The sequence below is a fragment of the Ammospiza caudacuta genome, chromosome 23, assembly GCF_027887145.1.
Source record: "Ammospiza caudacuta isolate bAmmCau1 chromosome 23, bAmmCau1.pri, whole genome shotgun sequence".
NCBI classification, from domain to species: Eukaryota; Metazoa; Chordata; class Aves; order Passeriformes; family Passerellidae; genus Ammospiza; species Ammospiza caudacuta.
This window is the reverse complement of record NC_080615.1, coordinates 3,659,625-3,678,746: the sequence shown is the minus strand read 5'-3', so window position 1 is coordinate 3,678,746 and position 19,122 is coordinate 3,659,625. Positions and strand designations below refer to the sequence as shown.

Sequence of the window (19,122 nt, the reverse complement as noted above, 5' to 3'; positions counted from 1 at the left end):
TGCTAAGTTATGTCACCAAATAGGTATTTCACCCTGCTGGCAGTGTGAGCATGGGAAAAGACAAGCCAGGCACTGATAGCTGGGGAGCCTCTGATTCCCACTGCATCTGCTTTAATCAGCCCTCCTCACCATGAAAGATGGATGAATTAAAAAACCAGGCTTTAATTTCAATTTCTTCTGTGGAGCTGTGCCCATAACACTTCTCCAGGGGATGAGGTGGCACCAGCACAGGCGTGGAGGGTGAGTGAGCCCAAGAGAGCTGGAAACAAAAGGAGAGCTCAGCTCTGGCTCCTGAGCTGGAAACAAAAGGAGAGCTCTGCTGCCCTACTTTGGGCGTCTCCTGAGAAAGCTCCAGCAGCACAAGGTGCCTGTGCCTCCTCCTCACAGTCCCCTACCACAGCACTGAGGGAGGCAGCACCTAAGGAACTTGTCAGAAGATGAAATTCTTTGTTGTCACAAAACCCAAATGTTATTCTTATTTGAGCACACTGCATGTATAAAAAAGGAAGCAGAGTGCCAGGCTTGGTCAGGAATTTGGTTAGAAAAATCAGAACCTGTGTTTAAAATGCTCTCATTTATTTCAAAAAGCTTCAGTTGATGTTTTTTAGACCCCAAAATGGCAGAGAACTCCATTCTGCCAGGCCAGGACAGGAGCTAGTGACTTTGCTCTTGCAAATATTCCCTTTATCACAGATCACCAATCCGTCACATCTCTGTTTTCCACAGCTCTGGGACCCTACTGTGTATAAAAAGTCAAGGACAAGAAAATGTCTTCTTTAGTGCAAATCTTCCTCCAGTGCCATGTGAGGTCAGAAATCCTTAGGGTTTTACAGACTGAGTGATACTAAACTCTACAGGAAACCCTTTAATCCTGTGTGTATCAAGAGATACCTGGTGCTCTCTCTCCAGATAAATTTTATAACTGGAACTTTGGCTGCTGAGAATTCTGCACTCAGAATTCAGATCCCCCCTGTCCTCGCAGTTGTAGTTCCATCCTTTTCCACAGTAAAGACAGTTTAAGTGTTGATTTTAAAGAGATGATCCTGGTTCTTCCCCTCCTGTGCTGAGCTGTTTTGTGAATTTTTGTATGATGCCTAGGAAAATGTCTTTGTGCAAAGTGCATGTTTCATTTTGTGTGAGTGTAAAAACCCCCCAAATCCAGCATTACCCTGATCCCAGCCCTCTAGGCCTGAGGGGGAGGCAGAGCAGCAGAAGGATTTCCTCAGTTAGGAAAACTTTCTGATTGTGAGGAGGCACCATTGCATCTTTTGTCAGGGCATTTCAGACATTTCACTTTAGTAAAGCTCAGGTTGCAATGTGTTGTGAACAACCAGGGTCAGAGCAGTTCCCTGCTGCCACTGATGGCTGATCTTTCAGCAGGCTGGGAGCAGCTGAAATGGCAATTTCACCAAAAATACAGATTTTAATGCTCAGGGAAGGGAAACCCCAGGTAATGCAAACCCTGTTTGTACCAGCAGATCTGTTCCTATTTCACTGTGCCCTTTAGCAAGCTCCTTGCCAGAGGACTTGGATTAGAGCACTATAGTTCCCTTAAACAGTTTGCAGCTGGAGGCTATGGAGGAGCAAGTAGTCAGTTTTAAATAAATTACTTTGAAAGTTAAATTGTTCCTCATTGCAGTTCATGTGCTGTTCTTTAAACACAGCACTGGAGCTCTTTGAATCAGACAAGGAGCAAGTATTGCTTCATTAGATTAATATTTTAAACTAAGAAATATGCAATTGTAGATGCTAGTATTTGTTGATGGAGCTTGGATTGAGATGAAAAATTAATTGGCTTTAATTTCATTTGTAAATATCACTGAAGCTGCAAAATACTCCTTTGCTTTTCATTTGCTCAGCTCTATAAACTCTTCCTCAGGGACTGTTTAGTGATTGCAAGTCATCGATGTGCTGGAGAAAATGCCCATGCCTGGAAAATAACATTCAGTTCAGCTTGCAGTTGTGCTCAGGCCCAGAGAAACAGAATTCTGAGCTTATTCCCTGGGTGTGCTCAGATGTGCAGAGTCAGTGACTGTAAGATTTCAGGTGCAGATCAGACACATTGCTACAGACCCAGAGATTTCCAGAATAAATGAGATTTCAGCAGAAATGTGACGTGCCAATCTCTTCCTTCTCCCACAAAAGCCCTCAAGGTTCCGATTTTTGCAGAGGAGGCTTCTTGGCTGGTTTTATAAATGAATGCCTTTTTTCTTTGTAGTCTGGAGAACGTTCAGTACCCCTACCAACTCTACATTGCTCCTTCCACCAGCAGCACAGAGAGGCCCAGCCCCAACGGTCCCGACAGACCCTTCCAGTGTCCCACGTGCGGGGTGCGCTTCACCCGCATCCAGAACCTGAAACAACACATGCTCATCCACTCAGGTGAGAAACAGCCCTGCTCCCCCAATTCCTGACTCACAGCCTTGTAATAATGCAGCTTTTTCACTCACCTGCCAAGTGCTTGAGAGTTGATTTCAGAAAGATTGGGTAGAGGCTGTCGTTGAATGGTTGTTTTGATCCCTGGAGTCTGACTGATAGTTGTGCTCGTGGATAATCAGCATTTGTGTGGACTGAAAAAAACCTGATTGCCTGCAACTCATCAGGATAAGTAATTTTCCTGAAAAAGATCTGAGATGAAATAAAATATACTTGGCCCTTGTATTGCACTAAAGAAATAGATTGAAATTCTTCCTCTGCCATGTTGCAATTCCCTGCTGTGTTTCAGAGCAGACTTGCAGAGTCTCCTTTCTGCATAAGAAAATATTATCTATCTGTGTCCTTGCATTTTAGGAGGTTGTATGCCTTTGGATCTCAGACTTTTTGGAAGGATTGTAGGACAACTGAATTGGTTTGATTATCAATTTAGCTCCTGCAGGTAGCACAGGCAGCCAAAGGTTTATGGGAATGCCTCCTCTGGACCTGGGTCCCCAAATTAATTTTGATTTCTAACCAAGCATGAACTCCCCAATGTCTTTGCTATTGGTGTTTTCAAGACTTGTCAGCATTATGTGGCAATAACATTGACATTTGAGGGAATAAAGGGAATATTGAAGGGTTTTTGCATTTGGCCACTAAGTCTCATGGTTTAGCATCTCCTGGTTTGAGTCTGACTCTTACTGCACACAGAGGCTGAACCATTCTGGGACAGGGCAGACACAACTGACAAAGTGTAATTTTTCCCCTGTCAATAATTATTTGTCAAATCCTTTCAAGCAAAATAGCCAGATATGTGTTTAATATTTGAAAAAGGAAATTCTGTGGGCATATCAGGTGCAAAATGATCCCAAGCCTGTTGTTAAAATCTGACAGCAAAGCATCTCTGGTCCACCTGACAACCCCTGGGTAAAGCTGGGAGAGCTTTGAATAGCTGGTTTAGAATAATTAACATGCAAAAGAACTCTCAAAGCTTGTAAATGTTGAAAGTGTTTTCACATGAGTAAAATGGCTAAAGAGATTTCCCTCAAGCTACCAGAGGAAATAGGTGCCCTTGGACACTAGGAAAGCATGAAAAGTTTGAGCTCCACCAGACCATATTCCAGTTTATTAACTTGTTTTCACATGCTTAACAGGGCATTGCAGTGTAACCTTAACTACAGCTCTCTCTGTCTAAAAGCCCTCAATTAAAAGTTCACCTCCTGCTTTGAAAGTAAGGAAAGCAGAGTGAAAGACTGGGGGAATTAACAGCCAGGGCTGATGCACATTCAGCCTTTTGAGAAAATCTTTTTTATTCCTTGACAGCCCTATTATGAATAGAGCTCCATATTCCAGATTCTTAACCTCATGTTTGGATTTTCCCACTTTCTGCAGTTCACACTTTTTATTAAATCCTAAGGTTTTGGTGACTCAGACTTTTATGTTGTAATAGTACTGTTTGTGTGATTAAACACTCAGCCACTCCAACATGTTGCAGAGCTCACATGTTTTAGGGTAAGAAATGAAAAATTAATTAGGAATTGAATTTCTAGAATTAATACAAGAAAAGAAATTCTAAATTAATACAAGGAAAAAATGAGAGGCATGAAGCTCTGCTATCTTAGAGAGCTGTCTGTCATGCAAAGTTGCCGAAAATCCTTGTGCAGCAAGGTTCCCACGCAATATAAAGGCTCCTACTGCCCCTTTTATCACCATTCCTGCTGCATTACAGGGGCGTCTCTGTGCACAGTCCCCTTGCCAGAACACTTCTCTGAGGCCAAAGGCAGCCAGAAAAAAAACATTGCAATTAAGGGTAGGCTGATAATTGCATTGTTGGGAACCAGTCTGGCACAAGAATCTGCCGAGATCAAAGGAGTTCAAAGGCACAGGAGATGGCTGCAGCATCAGGGCCTTGTGGCTGTGCCTGGGTGTTGCTGGTTGGAGGCTCTGTACAAATCACAAATGGGACAGGACTGAGGAGGAACGTGCTCTGAGCTGGTTTATTTTTTAGTATCAGTTTCATTACAGGGTTATGGCAATGGGAAGATGCTATCAGCTCTAATCTCAGTTCTGCTGTCTCTGAAGCCTGCCTTTTGCAGCTTTCCCAAAACCCTTGATTTTATAAATTCCCACACCTGGGGATCTTTAATCCACAGGGGCTTGAGCTCATTTAAACTGTGGGGAAAGAGCTCAGGACAGGACACAGCCATGAGTGATGGGAAGGATGAAAGTTTGACAAGAAAGTCTCACAGATATGTGTGCTTGACAGAAAGATTTTAAAATTAAGGAATAGAGATGGAAGCAAGTTTTGATATAGAAGAAAAGAATTGCTGAGCCAGTCTTACTGGATAACCAAGGAGCCAAAGGGTGTGTTGGTTAGAAGGGGTTTTTATGGCTTAGAGCAAAGGATAAACCCACCCCAAACAAGAAGATGTTTTTACCAAGCAGGAAGAGAGCACAGGCAAACAAGTCAGCAAAGTTACAAGTAGAAAAAAGGTCTCAGAATTTTCCACTGCAAGAAAACTGAAAAACAACTTCTAGCTTAAACTGTAATGTACTAACTTTTAGTGATTGGAGAACAGTAACATGAATATGGTAATTACAGTAGTTATGATAGGCTATAGATAAAAGTTAAGATATAGATTGGTTCTGCTGTATTAAGGTGCTCAGCAAAGAAAATGATATAATGCAATGTAACCAAAAGAAAAGTATATAATGCAATGTAACCAAAACCAAAGGGTCTCCAGGCCTGCCTGCAGCTGGAGCTGACAGCTGTAGGCACAGCTCTGTCACCCACCACCCTGGACTGCTGTAACTCTTGGATGTAATAAACTGGATTTTGTATACAATAAACTGCATTTTGGATACAATAATTTGCATTTTGGATACAATAAACTGCATTTTGGAGAGCCCCTGGAGTCCCACATCCCCCATTTCGGCTCTTACAGTGGCGCCCAACGTGGGGCACCATTAGTAAGAGCCTGAATGAGGGATGCAGGTTTCTAGGCCTGCCTGCAGCTGGAGCTGACAGCTGTAGGCACAGCTCTGTCACCCACCACCCTGGACTGCTGTAACGTTTTGGATGGAATAAACTGGATTTTGTATACAATAAACTGCATTTTGGATACAATAAACTGCATTTTGGAGAGCTGCCTGGAGTCCCACATCCCCCATTTCGGCTCTTACACCTGAGATTTCCTGGAGATGGTTTCTGAGGGAGTACAGCTCTGCTCTAATTGTTAACAGAGAATCTCTTCCTCAAGCAGGGCTTTGCTGTGAGCACCTAGAGCTGCTGTCTGGGGAGGATTGTGCCCTGGCTCCCCAGGTGAACGTGTTTGTGCTCTCTCCCGCAGGCATTAAACCCTTTCAGTGTGACCGCTGTGGGAAAAAGTTCACCCGCGCTTACTCGCTCAAGATGCATCGCCTGAAGCACGAAGGTAAACGCTGTTTCCGGTGCCAGATATGTAGTGCCACTTTCACTTCCTTCGGGGAATATAAACACCACATGCGGGTTTCCCGGCACATTATCCGCAAGCCTCGGATTTACGAGTGCAAAACATGCGGCGCCATGTTCACCAACTCTGGAAATTTAATCGTTCACCTGAGGAGCTTGAACCATGAAGCGTCAGAGCTAGCAAACTACTTCCAGAGCAGGTGAGGTGCACAGCAAAAACCTAACAGGGAAACTTGCTTTTTTCTTTTTTTTCTTTTTTTTTTTCCTTTTTTTTTTTTTTTTCCTTAGATCATCATTTCCTGCTTTCAGGGCAGCCTGCTGTGCCTCTCATCAGGCTGCCAGCTAATTCCAGTCAGATTGATTCCTGCTCCACTCTTCTGTTGTATCTGATCTGTCTTACAGCATGGGAGCTATATAGGAGGCTACTGAAGAATCCAGTGATATGCAGAGGCTGGTTCTGGGTTATTTAATTTCTCTTTTCACTAGTACCTATGGCCAGGCCAATGGTGTGAAGCCACAGTGTTCTGTCCTACAGTATTGGTGATTTTATATTGATTTGCTTTTCAAAATCTTGTATGTAGCCTGTTCACTTTCATAGGGCACAGACTTCCAACTTCTGTGGAAAGATTGCATGACTCCAGACCTTCTCCTTTCTCATTTTCTAGATAACATTACTAAATGGTTAGACTAATGGGTTTGGAAATAGTAAGGGCCACTTGGACATTTTTTATCAGGGCACCAAAGACTTGGCATATCTCACAAATGCACTGCTAAAGACTATTAAAAGAGTTCTGAGGTATCAGACAAGCACTGTGTTCTCTCATTGATATAAATATAATTGTTGGAATTTGAGATAGAAAATACAAAAGTTGGATGAGAGAAATTGAAGACAGGAAGATCTTCCAGCTCATAAATCCATAGAGAGAGTGCAGCTTGCTGTGTGTAAGTCATCTGCCTTCAGCAATGCAAAAAATGCAATGTTCTGAATGTTACAGCATCACAATCCCACCCCTCCTGATTTCCAGACATTATTCTTCTTCCCATAAAAACATTTGAGTATTTTGTTCTATTTGATTAACTCAGAAGTGATGTAGGATGAAAAAGATTGAAAAACAAAGCAGGAAAGCCAGTGGCTGTTCTTTCAGCAGAATATTGTTTAAAAGTACAAGTGCGTCATATCTGAGGGCTTACACAGTTCTTGTTCTTGGCTCTTGTGCCAAAACTCGAGCAAACACTCTGAGGGTGATGCCCTGATTGTGGTAAGCACTGCATTGTTGTCAGCAAATTAAAGTCACACTAAAGGGTGTGATTTAAGTTGCCTGTAGCCCTTCCTTCAGTCTGATTTGACAATCATGAGGTTTAGCAGAGTTGGGGTTGGAGCAGTGAATGCTTCTGTCCTTTAAGGATTTCTTTTAACTGAGGCATTGCCAGGTGAACCAAAGCATACAAATGTGCATATATGTAATACATGTATATACTTGTCTCAAGACAAACTTCATGTGTGGTGCTGAAAACTTGCAAAGAAATTTATTTCCATTATGTCCTCATGCTCTGAAAGTACAACTGGAGCATTTGGTAGGTTTTCTTTGGATCCACTCAGCCCTCAGCTGTTAAGAGCGCATAGCACAAGAGTTGTCCAGGAAGGATTAAAAAGGGAAGGAAGTGCAAGTCCATACTTTTCTCAGGAGTGTGATACATGTCAGGATCACACCCCCAGTGCAGCTGGCAGCTCCCTCTGCCTTCAGCTGCCCCACCTGTGCCCCTGGTTCCAGCCTGCCCACTCACAGGGAAGTCCTGCTGCTGCTCTGGGGGATGTTGTACCTCAGACATGGAAAGGGCCACATTTTGCCAGTGCTGAACTCATTTTTGTTTCTATTTTTAAAGCCTGAGTGCTCCCTTTTTTTTCAATGAGGTTTGCAGTGCCAAATGTGTTCCAGACATTAACTTGCCTTCTCATCAAGGTGATACAATCTAATCATAAGAAGTTGCTGTGTAGGAAATACAGATGTGAAATAGATGCCACTGAATAAATTCTGTGTGTGTGGAAATGAGAAGCAGGTGATGGTGCTTAGTGGGGTATGTCAGTGCCATGATCTTGGCCAATGTGAAATGAGTTCCTTTGTTCTCTGTCAATGCTTGTGCGATGGAGCTGCTACCATGGTGTGAGAAATGACATTTGTCTTCTGTCCTTTACCCCTCCTGCAGTGACTTCCTAGTACCGGACTACTTAAACCAGGAACAAGAGGAGACCCTCGGGCAGTATGAGCTAGGGGAGCATGGCTTTGAGAGCAACTCTTCTGTCCAAATGCCTGTCATTTCACAGGTGTCATCTACTCAGAATTGTGAAAGCACTTTCCCCTTGGGGTCTCTGGGTGGGTTGGCAGAGAAGGAAGAAGATGTGCCAGAGCAGCCAAAGACTAACACCACTGCTGAGGCAGCCGCGGGTGACCCTCCCAAACCGGAGCTGTCATCTATTACTATCGAATAATTCATGGTTTGGTTTCATTTTTGTTCTTTGGAAAGTGCCTGTGTTTGGTCCTGTACATTTTAATTTAATTTTTTTAAACGAAAAGTGGGGAGATTTTCCCCTTTTTACTTTGTAAGCTACGCTTTAAACTGAAAACTGCGACAGATGTTACGTTATTTTTCATGACTGAATGATCACTTCTGTGAAAATATTTAAGACTGATTGCACAAAAAAAGATCTTGTCAGAACATCATGGAAGCTGTGATATACTTCTAAAGAAGAACAACTGATTCAGATCACTTTAACTATTCCTTCTTCCACAGTTAGAGCAGCTCATTAAGTTCCTCTTGCTTCTGCAGACCCTCTGGTTAAGGGAAAGACATCAGAGGAAACCTTTTTCAAATGATAAACAAAAGGATGCATTGGAAACCATGACTGAACAGTTTTGACTAGTTTTGAGTGGATGCTTTAATCTTCTGCATAAAGAAGCGACACTTCCTATATGTGCCTGCTGTTTTTCAAAGCCCTTACTGTGCCCTGTGCTTGGAAATGGTGAGCGGTTTTGAAAGGAACAGTCACACACTTCTTCAAAACACACATCCCTGTCCAGCCCAGATGAATGCCAGGTATTCCTACTTCTTCTGTTCCAGTCCTTTTAGAAACTGCTTGATCAAATAGCCTAAACACATCAGCTCTGCTGAGGCTGGGCATGGAAAGTCTAAAGGTGCACCAGGAATTGGGAATGATGGAGAAGTGTTCAGCCATGCAAGCCTGACAAATATCTCCTGACTGTACCTGTCTGTAGATGGGGAACCACAAAGGAAAATGAAGGTTTTCCCAAACTGAAATTCTTAAACCTTGGCCAGATTATTTGCAGTTCTGATCATTTCCCCACACTGTGTTTTTACTAATCTGAGATTTAGCTAGAGGGAGTTTACAGATTGGAAAAAATAAGCTCTTTTGTGCATTATTGCACTTTTTTTTTTGTTTATACATATGTATGTATAGTTTCAGAGATTTTTACTAGCCTGTTTTGGATAAAACAAGCAATTTATTCTCTCTAAGGACAACTTTCTAACCAACAGGGGGCTGTTTACAAAAAGCCTATAGAGCAATGATGAATTGTTCCTGTTTCAAAACACTTTAAATCCTTGCCAACTCGGTTTATTAAAGGCCATTACTCCAGCTACACACACAGCTCAAGCAAGCAATAAACTGAAATATTTGCAATTTCATTTTTCCATATTTAGAAAAAGCTACAAATGGAGGGTGTGGGATTTTCAGAGCAGTGAGTCTTGTTTGGTCGAGCCTGTTTGGGCTCAAGTACTGCTTTGAAACCTAAATTAGGAAGTACATTAGGAGATTTGTGATTTTTCTTACAGCTTCTGAAGTTAACTCAGTGTTTGATGCCAAATGCCCACGGCCTACAGATGATGTGCTGAGTGAGTAGGTATTCCTTGATCTCAGTATTCCAAAGGCATGATTTACTCCCTTAGTTTTGAGTCTTGTTTGTGTAAATTGCTATTTTCTGTTATTTTCCGGATTTGTTTTATGCAAACATGAGGAGGAAATGAAACCAATAGAGAAAGGTTGCTCCTGAAGAAACAGAAGACACAAAAGTCGTATTATATTGCACATCAATTTGTATTCAGTCAGCCTAGGCAGCTCTGATACTCTCTGAGACTGAGTTCTTTCTATTAATAGCCAGCTTTTGTAAGGAAAAAAGTTTATTGACCTTTGGAAAGTGTTTAAAGGGTTTCAGTGACTTCAGCAATTTTTCTCTTTTTAGGTTAAACCCACATATTTTAGTTAAATAGAGTGAAAACAGTTGGGATTTAAGTACTTTCCAGGTTGCTGGAATGAGGTTTCTCCACCAGATCCAAAGGGTATTTTAGAAACATGCTGCAAAGAACTTCTGTGCTGCAATTCAGTCTTGATTATATCTACCTTTGTGAGGCTTCTTAAAAGGGCTTGAAGGAGAAATGCTTTTTCTGGGCTGTGAAATAGCCCAGTGCCTGCTGATGAGCTGGATTTAGAGACCATTTCCCTTCCACTTGTGATTTCTCTGAGAAGCCAGTGAGACAAGACAAAGCCTTTTGCTGAGCTTTGTTCTGACCTAGAGGGCTGCAACACTGAGCTCAAACCCAGCGTTTTCTCTTTTTCCTGACATGTTCCACTGGTAAATGAGAATCCTTTGTGAGTCATGTTCTGAACAGTGCTTCACCCAAACCACATTTCCTGACTGCAGAGATGTAATAATCAAAGGTGGTCAGGGATGAGGTGGAAGACATAATCTGATCATTAAAATCTGATCATTTCCCTCCCTGGAGTATTTTACTAAAGAGTTCATTGGTGAGAAGGTACAAATACACCACAGACATACCTGGATATTGGATTTTAAGACTTAAAATTTTGAGTCAGAAGGCAAATTGCTTTCAGAATACCAAAGAGAAAGGGGAAAGTTAAAGACTTTACAACTCTGATCTGTTCTTCCTTGAAAAGAAATAAGGATCATTAACACCGAGGTACAAGGCAAGGCCTGGGGTTCATTGTTCATTGCACTGTGTGTTACACATTATCTTTTCAGCTTCCTAATTTCTGGGTAACATCTTAATTTAGTTCTCACTTTTCCATCTGGTTCAACTGGAGGAAGAACAGAGTTCTTGCAGGATTTTGTTTGGTTGCTTTAGGGTTGAGTTTACTTGTTAATTTTCCTGTCTGTAATTGTTTCTTGTTAATATCTCTTTTCTCCATAGAAATGAATACGGTTTAAATGCAAACACCTTTTTATTCCTCCTCTCTAAAGCTTGTTGGAAGTGTTCAGTTCTTTGAAATGCTGGTGTTCTTCACAAGAGAGATGTAAAAACACAGGACATCTTCAAACAATTTCTGTTGCTCATGTGCTTGGATTCCAAACAGAGCAAGAGAGAGAACTAAAACAGAAAAAACTTGCCTTAAACTACACTTGGGATTAAACCTAAAGTATCCATTTCTTTCAGCACATTATCAGAGGGTTTTGAATTCTGGGATGCATTTTCTTATTTCTTCTTCACTTTTTTTCCCTCCCTCCCAAAAAAAATCCATTATTTAGTATTCATTTCTGTGTCTGCTAGACAAGGGTCAGGGCTGATGTGGTTCAGCCCTCCTGCTGCAAGCAGAGTGAGCCCAAGTGGTGTCCCCACAGCTGGAGTTCAGTTGTCAGGCTCGCAGAGACCACGGCCAAGTCTCTCATACTGAGAGATCAGTAGACTCGGGTATTGGAAATGGTTCTGGCTTCACATGGATTCTGAGTCGAAAAGATGTGAATTTAAACTTTTTAAAAAAGTAATAGCTGCCAATGCAGTCAGATATATTTTATAAGACTATGATCCCTATATGTCCCCTGTGGGATGGAGTTTTATTGTTTTTAAGCTATGGTTTAAGGTTTTATATGAGGGCTTCAGGCACTTCTTGGTCGCTGGTTCCACCCTGCAGCCCTGGGGTGGGAGGGCTGAGGTGAGTGCTGGTCTCTCTCAGAGACAAACCAGGAAGCATTTTATATGCAAATCCAGCAGGAGCTTTGTGCACCCTGCAGGGATGAGAGAATTCAGATGGAGGAGCACCTGCTGCTCCCACATCCATTGCAACTTCCACACCATCAGAAAATGGCAAATAGCTGATTTTCATTCAGGCCGCTCACGTTCCAGTTTTGCTTACAAGGTGAAATCCTGTTTTGGAGGGTTCTCATCTCCAACTGTAGACATAATAAATCCCATAGCATCGTGATGATGGCAGGTAAGAGGGTTCAGGACAGTACTTCACCACACCAGAGGTACCTGGTAAATAGAGTGGGTTCCAAGTATTTGAGGAAATGTACCATAAAAGAAACAAATGTGAATTTTTTTAGTGCAACAGTACTTACTGCTCTGGATTTTTGTTCACTCCGTGTGCTAGCACAGTAACTCCGTGTCCCACAGCTCTCAGCTACAAATCTGGTTGCACTAAAAAAAAATGGAATCTGGTGCTGCCAGCCTGTGTGGCAACTGTACCTACAGTCTTCCTGAGGGTTGCCGAAGTCCCCAGAAGAGTGATTTTGTTTCACCAGTCATTTAGCTGTGCATGCTTTTGATATTCTGACCTGTAACCCTGGCTACACCGAGTCCTTGGACAGCTTCCTTGCTCTGTTCTGCAGTGCCTTCACTCGAGGTGCTGCCCGTGGTGAAACCCCAAAGAGGGAAAAGTGGAAGCTGGAGGGAAAAAAAATGTGAATTAAATTATTGTTGGGCTTCTTTGTGCATTTTAGTAACAGTGAAACCCCCTTAACTGTGCCAGTCTCCAGTCACCAGCCGTATATCAGTCATCATCTCATCCTCAGTACAGCTTCTCTTGTTGATGCTGGCCACAGCTAGATTACTTGGCATGTTTATTGACCTAACAGAATTGGTTTTGGGTTTTGGTTTTGTTTTTTAATGTATACGATGTTTAAATACACTTCACATTTTATATAATACTATCTGGCTATTAGTATTTTTCAGGAACCATAGTTCTTGGTGGCTATATATATTTTTGTGACTTTTTTTGTAAACTAAGTGCCGTTTCAACGTTACAATCATTTTTAGAGTTATTGTAATCAATGTGAATATCATGTTTTTTCAACTCTGTTCTGAGCCTGTAGTGTTTGCTTTGTGATCATATGTGTAATGTATATATTCTGTATAGTTACATTGTATTGAAATACTAGCTTGTTTGATATAAGAAAAGTATGTATTGGGTACCTTTTTGCTAGCCTGGTTGTTTAATCTTTAAAAAAAAAGTTCCAAAATACAAAAAAAAAATCTCCAAACTGGTCCCATGATAGGTCAAAATTAAGGGGGGAGAAAAACTAGTTTTGAGTGTCTTTGGATAGAAATATGAAGCTAAGATTTTTCATTAAAATATTAATGTTTTATGGAGTATATCTTTGCTTTGTGTGGTTATTTAACTCTGGCAGTGTTTGCTGTGCAGTGCAGCAGAGTAACCTGGACCTTCAGTGAGAAGGTGCAACCAACCCTGTCCCTTGAGCCACATTCTCTCAAAGCTTTGCTTTTAACCAGTCCCAAAAGAGCTGATATGGGGAGAACTCACTGGTGCTGAAGCTGTCCCTGGGAGAAAGGTAGATTAAAACAAAATTAACATTAATAGATGGATGGAGAAGTTACATGAGTAAAGAGTATTAAGAATACAGCACACATTTCTGTTTCATTTTCCTTTGTCTGTTAGATTGCCTTCTGTTCACGTTCTCTTTAGACCTCATTCTGCAAAAGTGCTGGGGCCAGCTTTCCTTGGGGTGATGTTGATGGAAAGCCAAGGGGGAGCCTCATCAAATCAGCCAAAGCAGAAGGGGTTTAAAGTACAGTAGGCAGTCACTGCAGTGGCAGCTGTGAGCTTCAGAGGAGCCCTGAAACAGCCCAGAGTGTGGGACTCAAAATCCATCTCTGCTGTTCTACAACCCTGGCATTTAAAATCACTTTCCTCCTGCAGTCCCACCTGTGTGAGTGAGCTGCAATCCTGGATCAACAGGAGAATGGCAGGTTGGGAAGTGCTTGGCTGAGGAGCTCAATACAAGCAGGCTGGGGTGATTGATACACCAGCTGCCAAACTGTGCTCAGTGTCTGACACAGGAGTGAGGCACAAAATGGAAAAGCTCTCTCTGGTGCAGAGCAGCTGGAGCCATGATGAACATAGAGAGTTCATGGGCTGGAGAGTTTCTAAATCCCAAGTTCCCCTTTCACTGAGGAACATGAATTGGGACAGGGGTCTGAACCCGAGCATAATTGGAAGAGGGAGCTCATCTGGTGAGGGCCCTGGACAGGATGCAGTGTGACAGAGGCTTGGGTCTCCCAAGAAAGCAGAAATTTATTTCGTTGAAGCCAGGTCACATTTGGAGTCAGCAGTAAATTCTGGGTGACTGCAGAGGCACACACAGCACCCAGAGCTGGGCAGGACCCAGGACGTCCCTCTGGCTGTCCTGAACAGCCCAGACCCCTACCAGAGACCCTGGCACAGAGCCCAAAATGCCCCTGTGGGTTTGATTATGACCCATGGAGCAAGTTACCAACCTTAGATGAAGATCTGCAAGCCACAAACAAATTAAGTAGAATGACAGTGAAATTATCATGAGGTGAAAAAGTAGATTTGGGAGTTTTTTAGAATGGAGGTTCAGGGGGCAAGATGGAGGGATCTGGGCATGTCCAGCCTTTCTCCTTCTTCTTCTTCTTGGCCTCCATCTTCTGCTGTGATGGTGGCACTTTTAGATTGGTTTCGAGTAGAAGCTCACTGTCTAACATAGGTGATAGGTATTGGGAAGGGATTGTAAACATTGTACATGCAGTTTTTAGTATAAAAAGATAACACTGTCACAGGGGCAAGCAGAATGCCTTGGGCTGTCCTGCTGAGCAGACCTCAGCTGGACAGGAGAAAGAATTTTACAGACATGAGTGGATGGTGGAGCTGTGAATTCACAGCACCCAGAGCTGGACAGGCACCCCTGGATGGATGGCAAGGCCTGGGCTGGTGACTGGAGCAGGATTTTCCAAAGCACAACCATATATTTTGTGTGAAACACCTTTTAGCCACCCTTAACAAAGCAAGTGCACACTATTGAAGCTTTTTGTGTGGCTTCCTTAGAGCATTCAGCATTTTATTCCTGACAGTAATAAAGGATTATTTCTTTTGCTTAGAGGAGAGTGTCTGAGCTAAGACCAAACTCAGCTACTGAGAATGTGGCAGAGCAGGGATGAGAGTTCTCCCAGGGCTCCATTCCTACCCAGTGATATCCCCAGGAAAATGAAGCTGCTGAGAGAAACCTGGCTGGGGTTATGCATGAATACAGTTTCAATGCAAACACCTTTTTATTTCTCCTCTCTAACTTGTTGGAAGTGTTCTTTGAAATGCTGGTGTTCTTCACAAGAGAGATGTAAAAACACAGAACATAAAACAATTTCAGTTGCTCATGTGCATGGATTCCAAACAGAGCAAGAGAGATAACTAAAATAGAAAAAACTTGCCTTAAACTACACTTGGGATTAAACCTAAAATATCCATTTCTTTCAGTATGTTATCAGAGGGTTTTGAATTCTGGGATGCATTTTCTTATTTCTTCTTAGCTTTCCTCAAGCTGCATCTCCAGAGGAGTGAGGTAACATCACCCCTGTGAGAGCTGAGGTTTCTGTGAGACCCTGAGCATGCAGAGCAGGGAGGTGTGCCCGTGGCAGAGCCTTTCTTACAGCCGCGACGTTGGGGTGCACTCCTGTGGGGTTTGGGGTCTGTTGGCAGCTTTTCAGGGCACACCAACATGCTTGAACAGCAGAGTCACTGCCAGGAGCCCTGATTTCCTTAGCTGCCTTTCACAAATCCTTGAGAAATAGGCCACAAACACCCCGAGTGAGATCTGTGTGTTTGAAAACCACTCTGAGGGCTTGAGTTAATTGCCTTTGAGCATGAGCTGCCTTTGTCTCACTCACAAGGTCTCAGGTGAAGATAAGAGAACAACTCACAGGGCATCTATTTGTGTATCTCACTTGAACCTTTACCTCCCTGTTGAAGTTTGATCTCTTCTATCCAAATTATGAAATTAATGAATTAAATGTGACTGAGTGTTGAGTGGCTGTGCCCTGGCTTTGACACACACCCCTCTCATTTCAAACACCACTGGATTCCTGTGGGAGTGTCTTCAGGAATGCATGCACTGCAGCTGGCTAAACTGCATTCCCGGGCTCCCCATGCCTCCCTAGGTGCTCCAAATCTGTGGTTTGCAAAGCTCCAGCACTCAGAAGGTGACAGTTTTTCTTCACAGAGTGCTGCCTGCTCCCCTGAAGGTGCACACACAATCCAGAAGGAATTTTGAACAATGACCATGTGAAAACAGCAGTTGACCAACTCCTTCCTTGCTGCTTCCCTCAGGAGCAGCTGGTACTGCTGGCTCCTGGGAAATGATGAAATAAATAAATGGGTTAAAAGCCCAGACCTCTAACAAGAGCCTTGCTTTGCTCTGGTTTAGCCCTTACAAGCTTCTCTTGATTTTGGAGAGGGAATGAGAGATGTGTTTTCCTGCCATCCCATGCCCATCTCTAAACAAGCTTCTCCTCCCCAGGGAGGCAGGACTTACAGACAAGATACTGTAAGAAGCAGATATATTTTATATTTTCTGGTCTTGAAGGGTTTTCTTTTTTTTTTTTTTTTTTAGGAGGGAGCATTGATACTTCATTATAGTGGTACTTTGGTATTTTTGGTAATTTTCATTTTTTCTCTTTGTAGAATCTGACATTGTCTAGACTATTTTAAAGAAAAAAACAATGTCAGCTCCAAACAGATTGCTTTTAAGTATGAAGGAACATAAGTGGAGTAAGTACTGGGTACAATTCACTGATGTCAAAATGAAGTCCTTCATTATTTGGTGGCTTGAAGCATTTCTGTCTGCAGTGCTGAATGCCTTTCAGAACACCTTGGGCCTAGGGGATCTGTGAGCATGGCCCTGGCATTTGTGCCTCCAGCAGGACAGAAAATGAGAGGTAAAATGGATCATTTAAATTCTCTGGGGGCAGGAGAAGCCTCCCTGCCAGGTGAGCACAGCCCTGGTCAAAGGGGATGATCAGGAGTGCTCAGGAGGGGCAAGGACACCATGAGGAGTTTGGAGGAGCTGACTCTGAATTCCAGGAGCAATTTTTTGTGTTTGGGTGAAGAGACACAAGGAGAAAGGATCCCATGGGGTCTGATACTCCATCATGGCATGGAAACAGCCCACTAGTTCTGGAAGAACAAGGTAAATTACAATTCCAGCCACTGGAGCATTTAAATAGTCTGCCTTGCCAGAAATTGAAATTGCTCCTTAAGAGCAAACCCATTTTGTGAACTTTGCTTTTGCCAGTAGCTTCTCTGACTCAGCAGAGTTTATTTTATAGCCTGTGTATTAGTGGGGTGCCCAGAACTTTTTGGAGAGTTTCTGTGCATAAACAGACCCTGTGTAAAACAAAACTGGAGAGAAAAGACACAAGACTAATAGACAACAGAGCTTAGAAAACCAAAACATCTCTCCAGGGTAGGACTTCATCTTCCCACAATTTAAACGAGAAAAATAACAAAAATCCTAACAAAACCTTTTATATAACTTCAGTGTTGCAGTGATCAGTTGCAGGGTTGACGTGACAGCAATTACAAACAAGAGTTATGCAACTGCCTTGTTGATGGAATTGGAATTAATACAGAGCCAGACAAAAAGAAATGGCTTTGGGTTGGATTGTTGTGCTTGAAAGAAATAAAAAAATGTTCAGGTCAGCCTCTTTTGAAAAAGTGAGCATAAGCTCAGGCAAAAAAAGCTCCTTGAAGAACACACAGCGTGAATTGCTCTTAAAAATTCTCTTTGTGTGTGTTAGAGGCAAAATTGTGTTTCTCTTCTAAGGTTTACAGCTCATGGGTTTTTAATCTGACTAGTTCAGTATTTTAATTTTGCTCATGTTCCTTTAAGTGTCCTTTTCTAAAAGCATTGAGCAGAGCATCCCTGGCTGTTGTGATTGTGGCTGATTCACTGGAGGAGAAGCCCACGCTCGCGTGCGCACCCACATCATCCCCTCCACTCTCCATCTGCATCTTGGAGTGGAGCTGGAGGCAGCTCTGGCATCCCAGGCAGGAATGAATCCTGTGGGTGAACACAGTTTGAGAGGGCTTGGATTCATGGAAAGAAAATCTGGAAAAATCCTGAGTCTAACTGGAAAATCCTGAGTCAGAGCCCAGCCTGCATTGAGAGGAGCTGTTCCTGGCTCCTTCCCTGAGATGTCTCTGCTGAGGCAGGGTGCACTTACTGCTCATACAGCAATGGTTTGTGCAGATGTCTTGGTTTCAAAAGCCAGGTGTCTGCTGAGGAAGGCAGGAGCCTCCCCTGAAATGGAAAATGTAAATCCCCCCGCTCCAAATTGTTATAAATACGGGAGCAGGGAAGTAACAGTTCTTTAATAGGGAAGAAAATAAAAAATAAAATAAACAATGCAGTACACTAGAACAACACTGACAGAGTCAGAACACACCCTGACACCCTGTGGGTCAGGGTGTTGGCAGCAGTGCCATTGGAATTGTGGCTCAGCCCTCCTGCAGTGTCAGGGCTGGTTCTGCTGGAGCAGGGATCCTGGAGAAAGGTGCAGTCTCTTCCTCTGAAGATCCAGTGGAAGAAGAGGCAGCTGCTGTTCCTCTGGGGAATCCAGTGGAGAAGCCGTGCTGGTGTTCCAGAATCTCCAGATTATATCCAGGTAGGAATCCTCAGCTCCTCCCTCTGGGCTCACATCTCCCAATGGGATGCTGCAGTTCTTATCAGCCATGCAGGGACATTCAATGGCTGTTATCAGCAGATGTCTCCCCAGCTGTGTAAGAGATAAGGAGAACTGCCCACTGAACAGAAGACAACTGCCATACAGATGGTAATAGAATACAATGTGCTTGGCAATCCAGGACAGCAGACATGAGCCAAACCCCTGGAATTCATTTCCCATTCACAGGCAGGTGTATCAAACCATGCCAGGGTGGGTCTCTTGCTGAAGAAACACTGAGGATTTTCTGTTTCTCCAGAACTGGTCCAGGGCAAGGTATCCTGCCCAGTGCAGAGTGTTGGAACCAGATGATCTCAAAGGTCTCTTCCAACCCAAACACTCTGTGATTCTATGAATTTCTCCTGTTGATTCAGGGAATAAAGCACCAGAGGAGACATGGGGAATAGGAATTAAACCCATTGTTTCTTTGCTCCTCCTCACCTTTTTCACCCTGAGTAGAGGAGGCAGAAGAGTCC

General features: G+C 43.0%; 1 protein-coding gene across 1 annotated transcript in view; it reads left to right on the top strand.

Annotated features, from left to right (window-relative positions):
- ZBTB44 (zinc finger and BTB domain containing 44) overlaps positions 1-13,255 on the top strand; it is a 40,278-nt gene extending 27,023 nt beyond the window's left edge. Inside the window, exons 4-6 of the mRNA XM_058819096.1 lie at positions 2,219-2,382; positions 5,766-6,066; positions 8,072-13,255. Coding sequence (XP_058675079.1) covers positions 2,219-2,382; positions 5,766-6,066; positions 8,072-8,354 — 748 coding nt within the window. The 3' untranslated portion in view covers positions 8,355-13,255. The remainder of the gene's footprint in view (positions 1-2,218; positions 2,383-5,765; positions 6,067-8,071) is intronic.
- Positions 13,256-19,122: the final 5,867 nt, after the last annotated feature.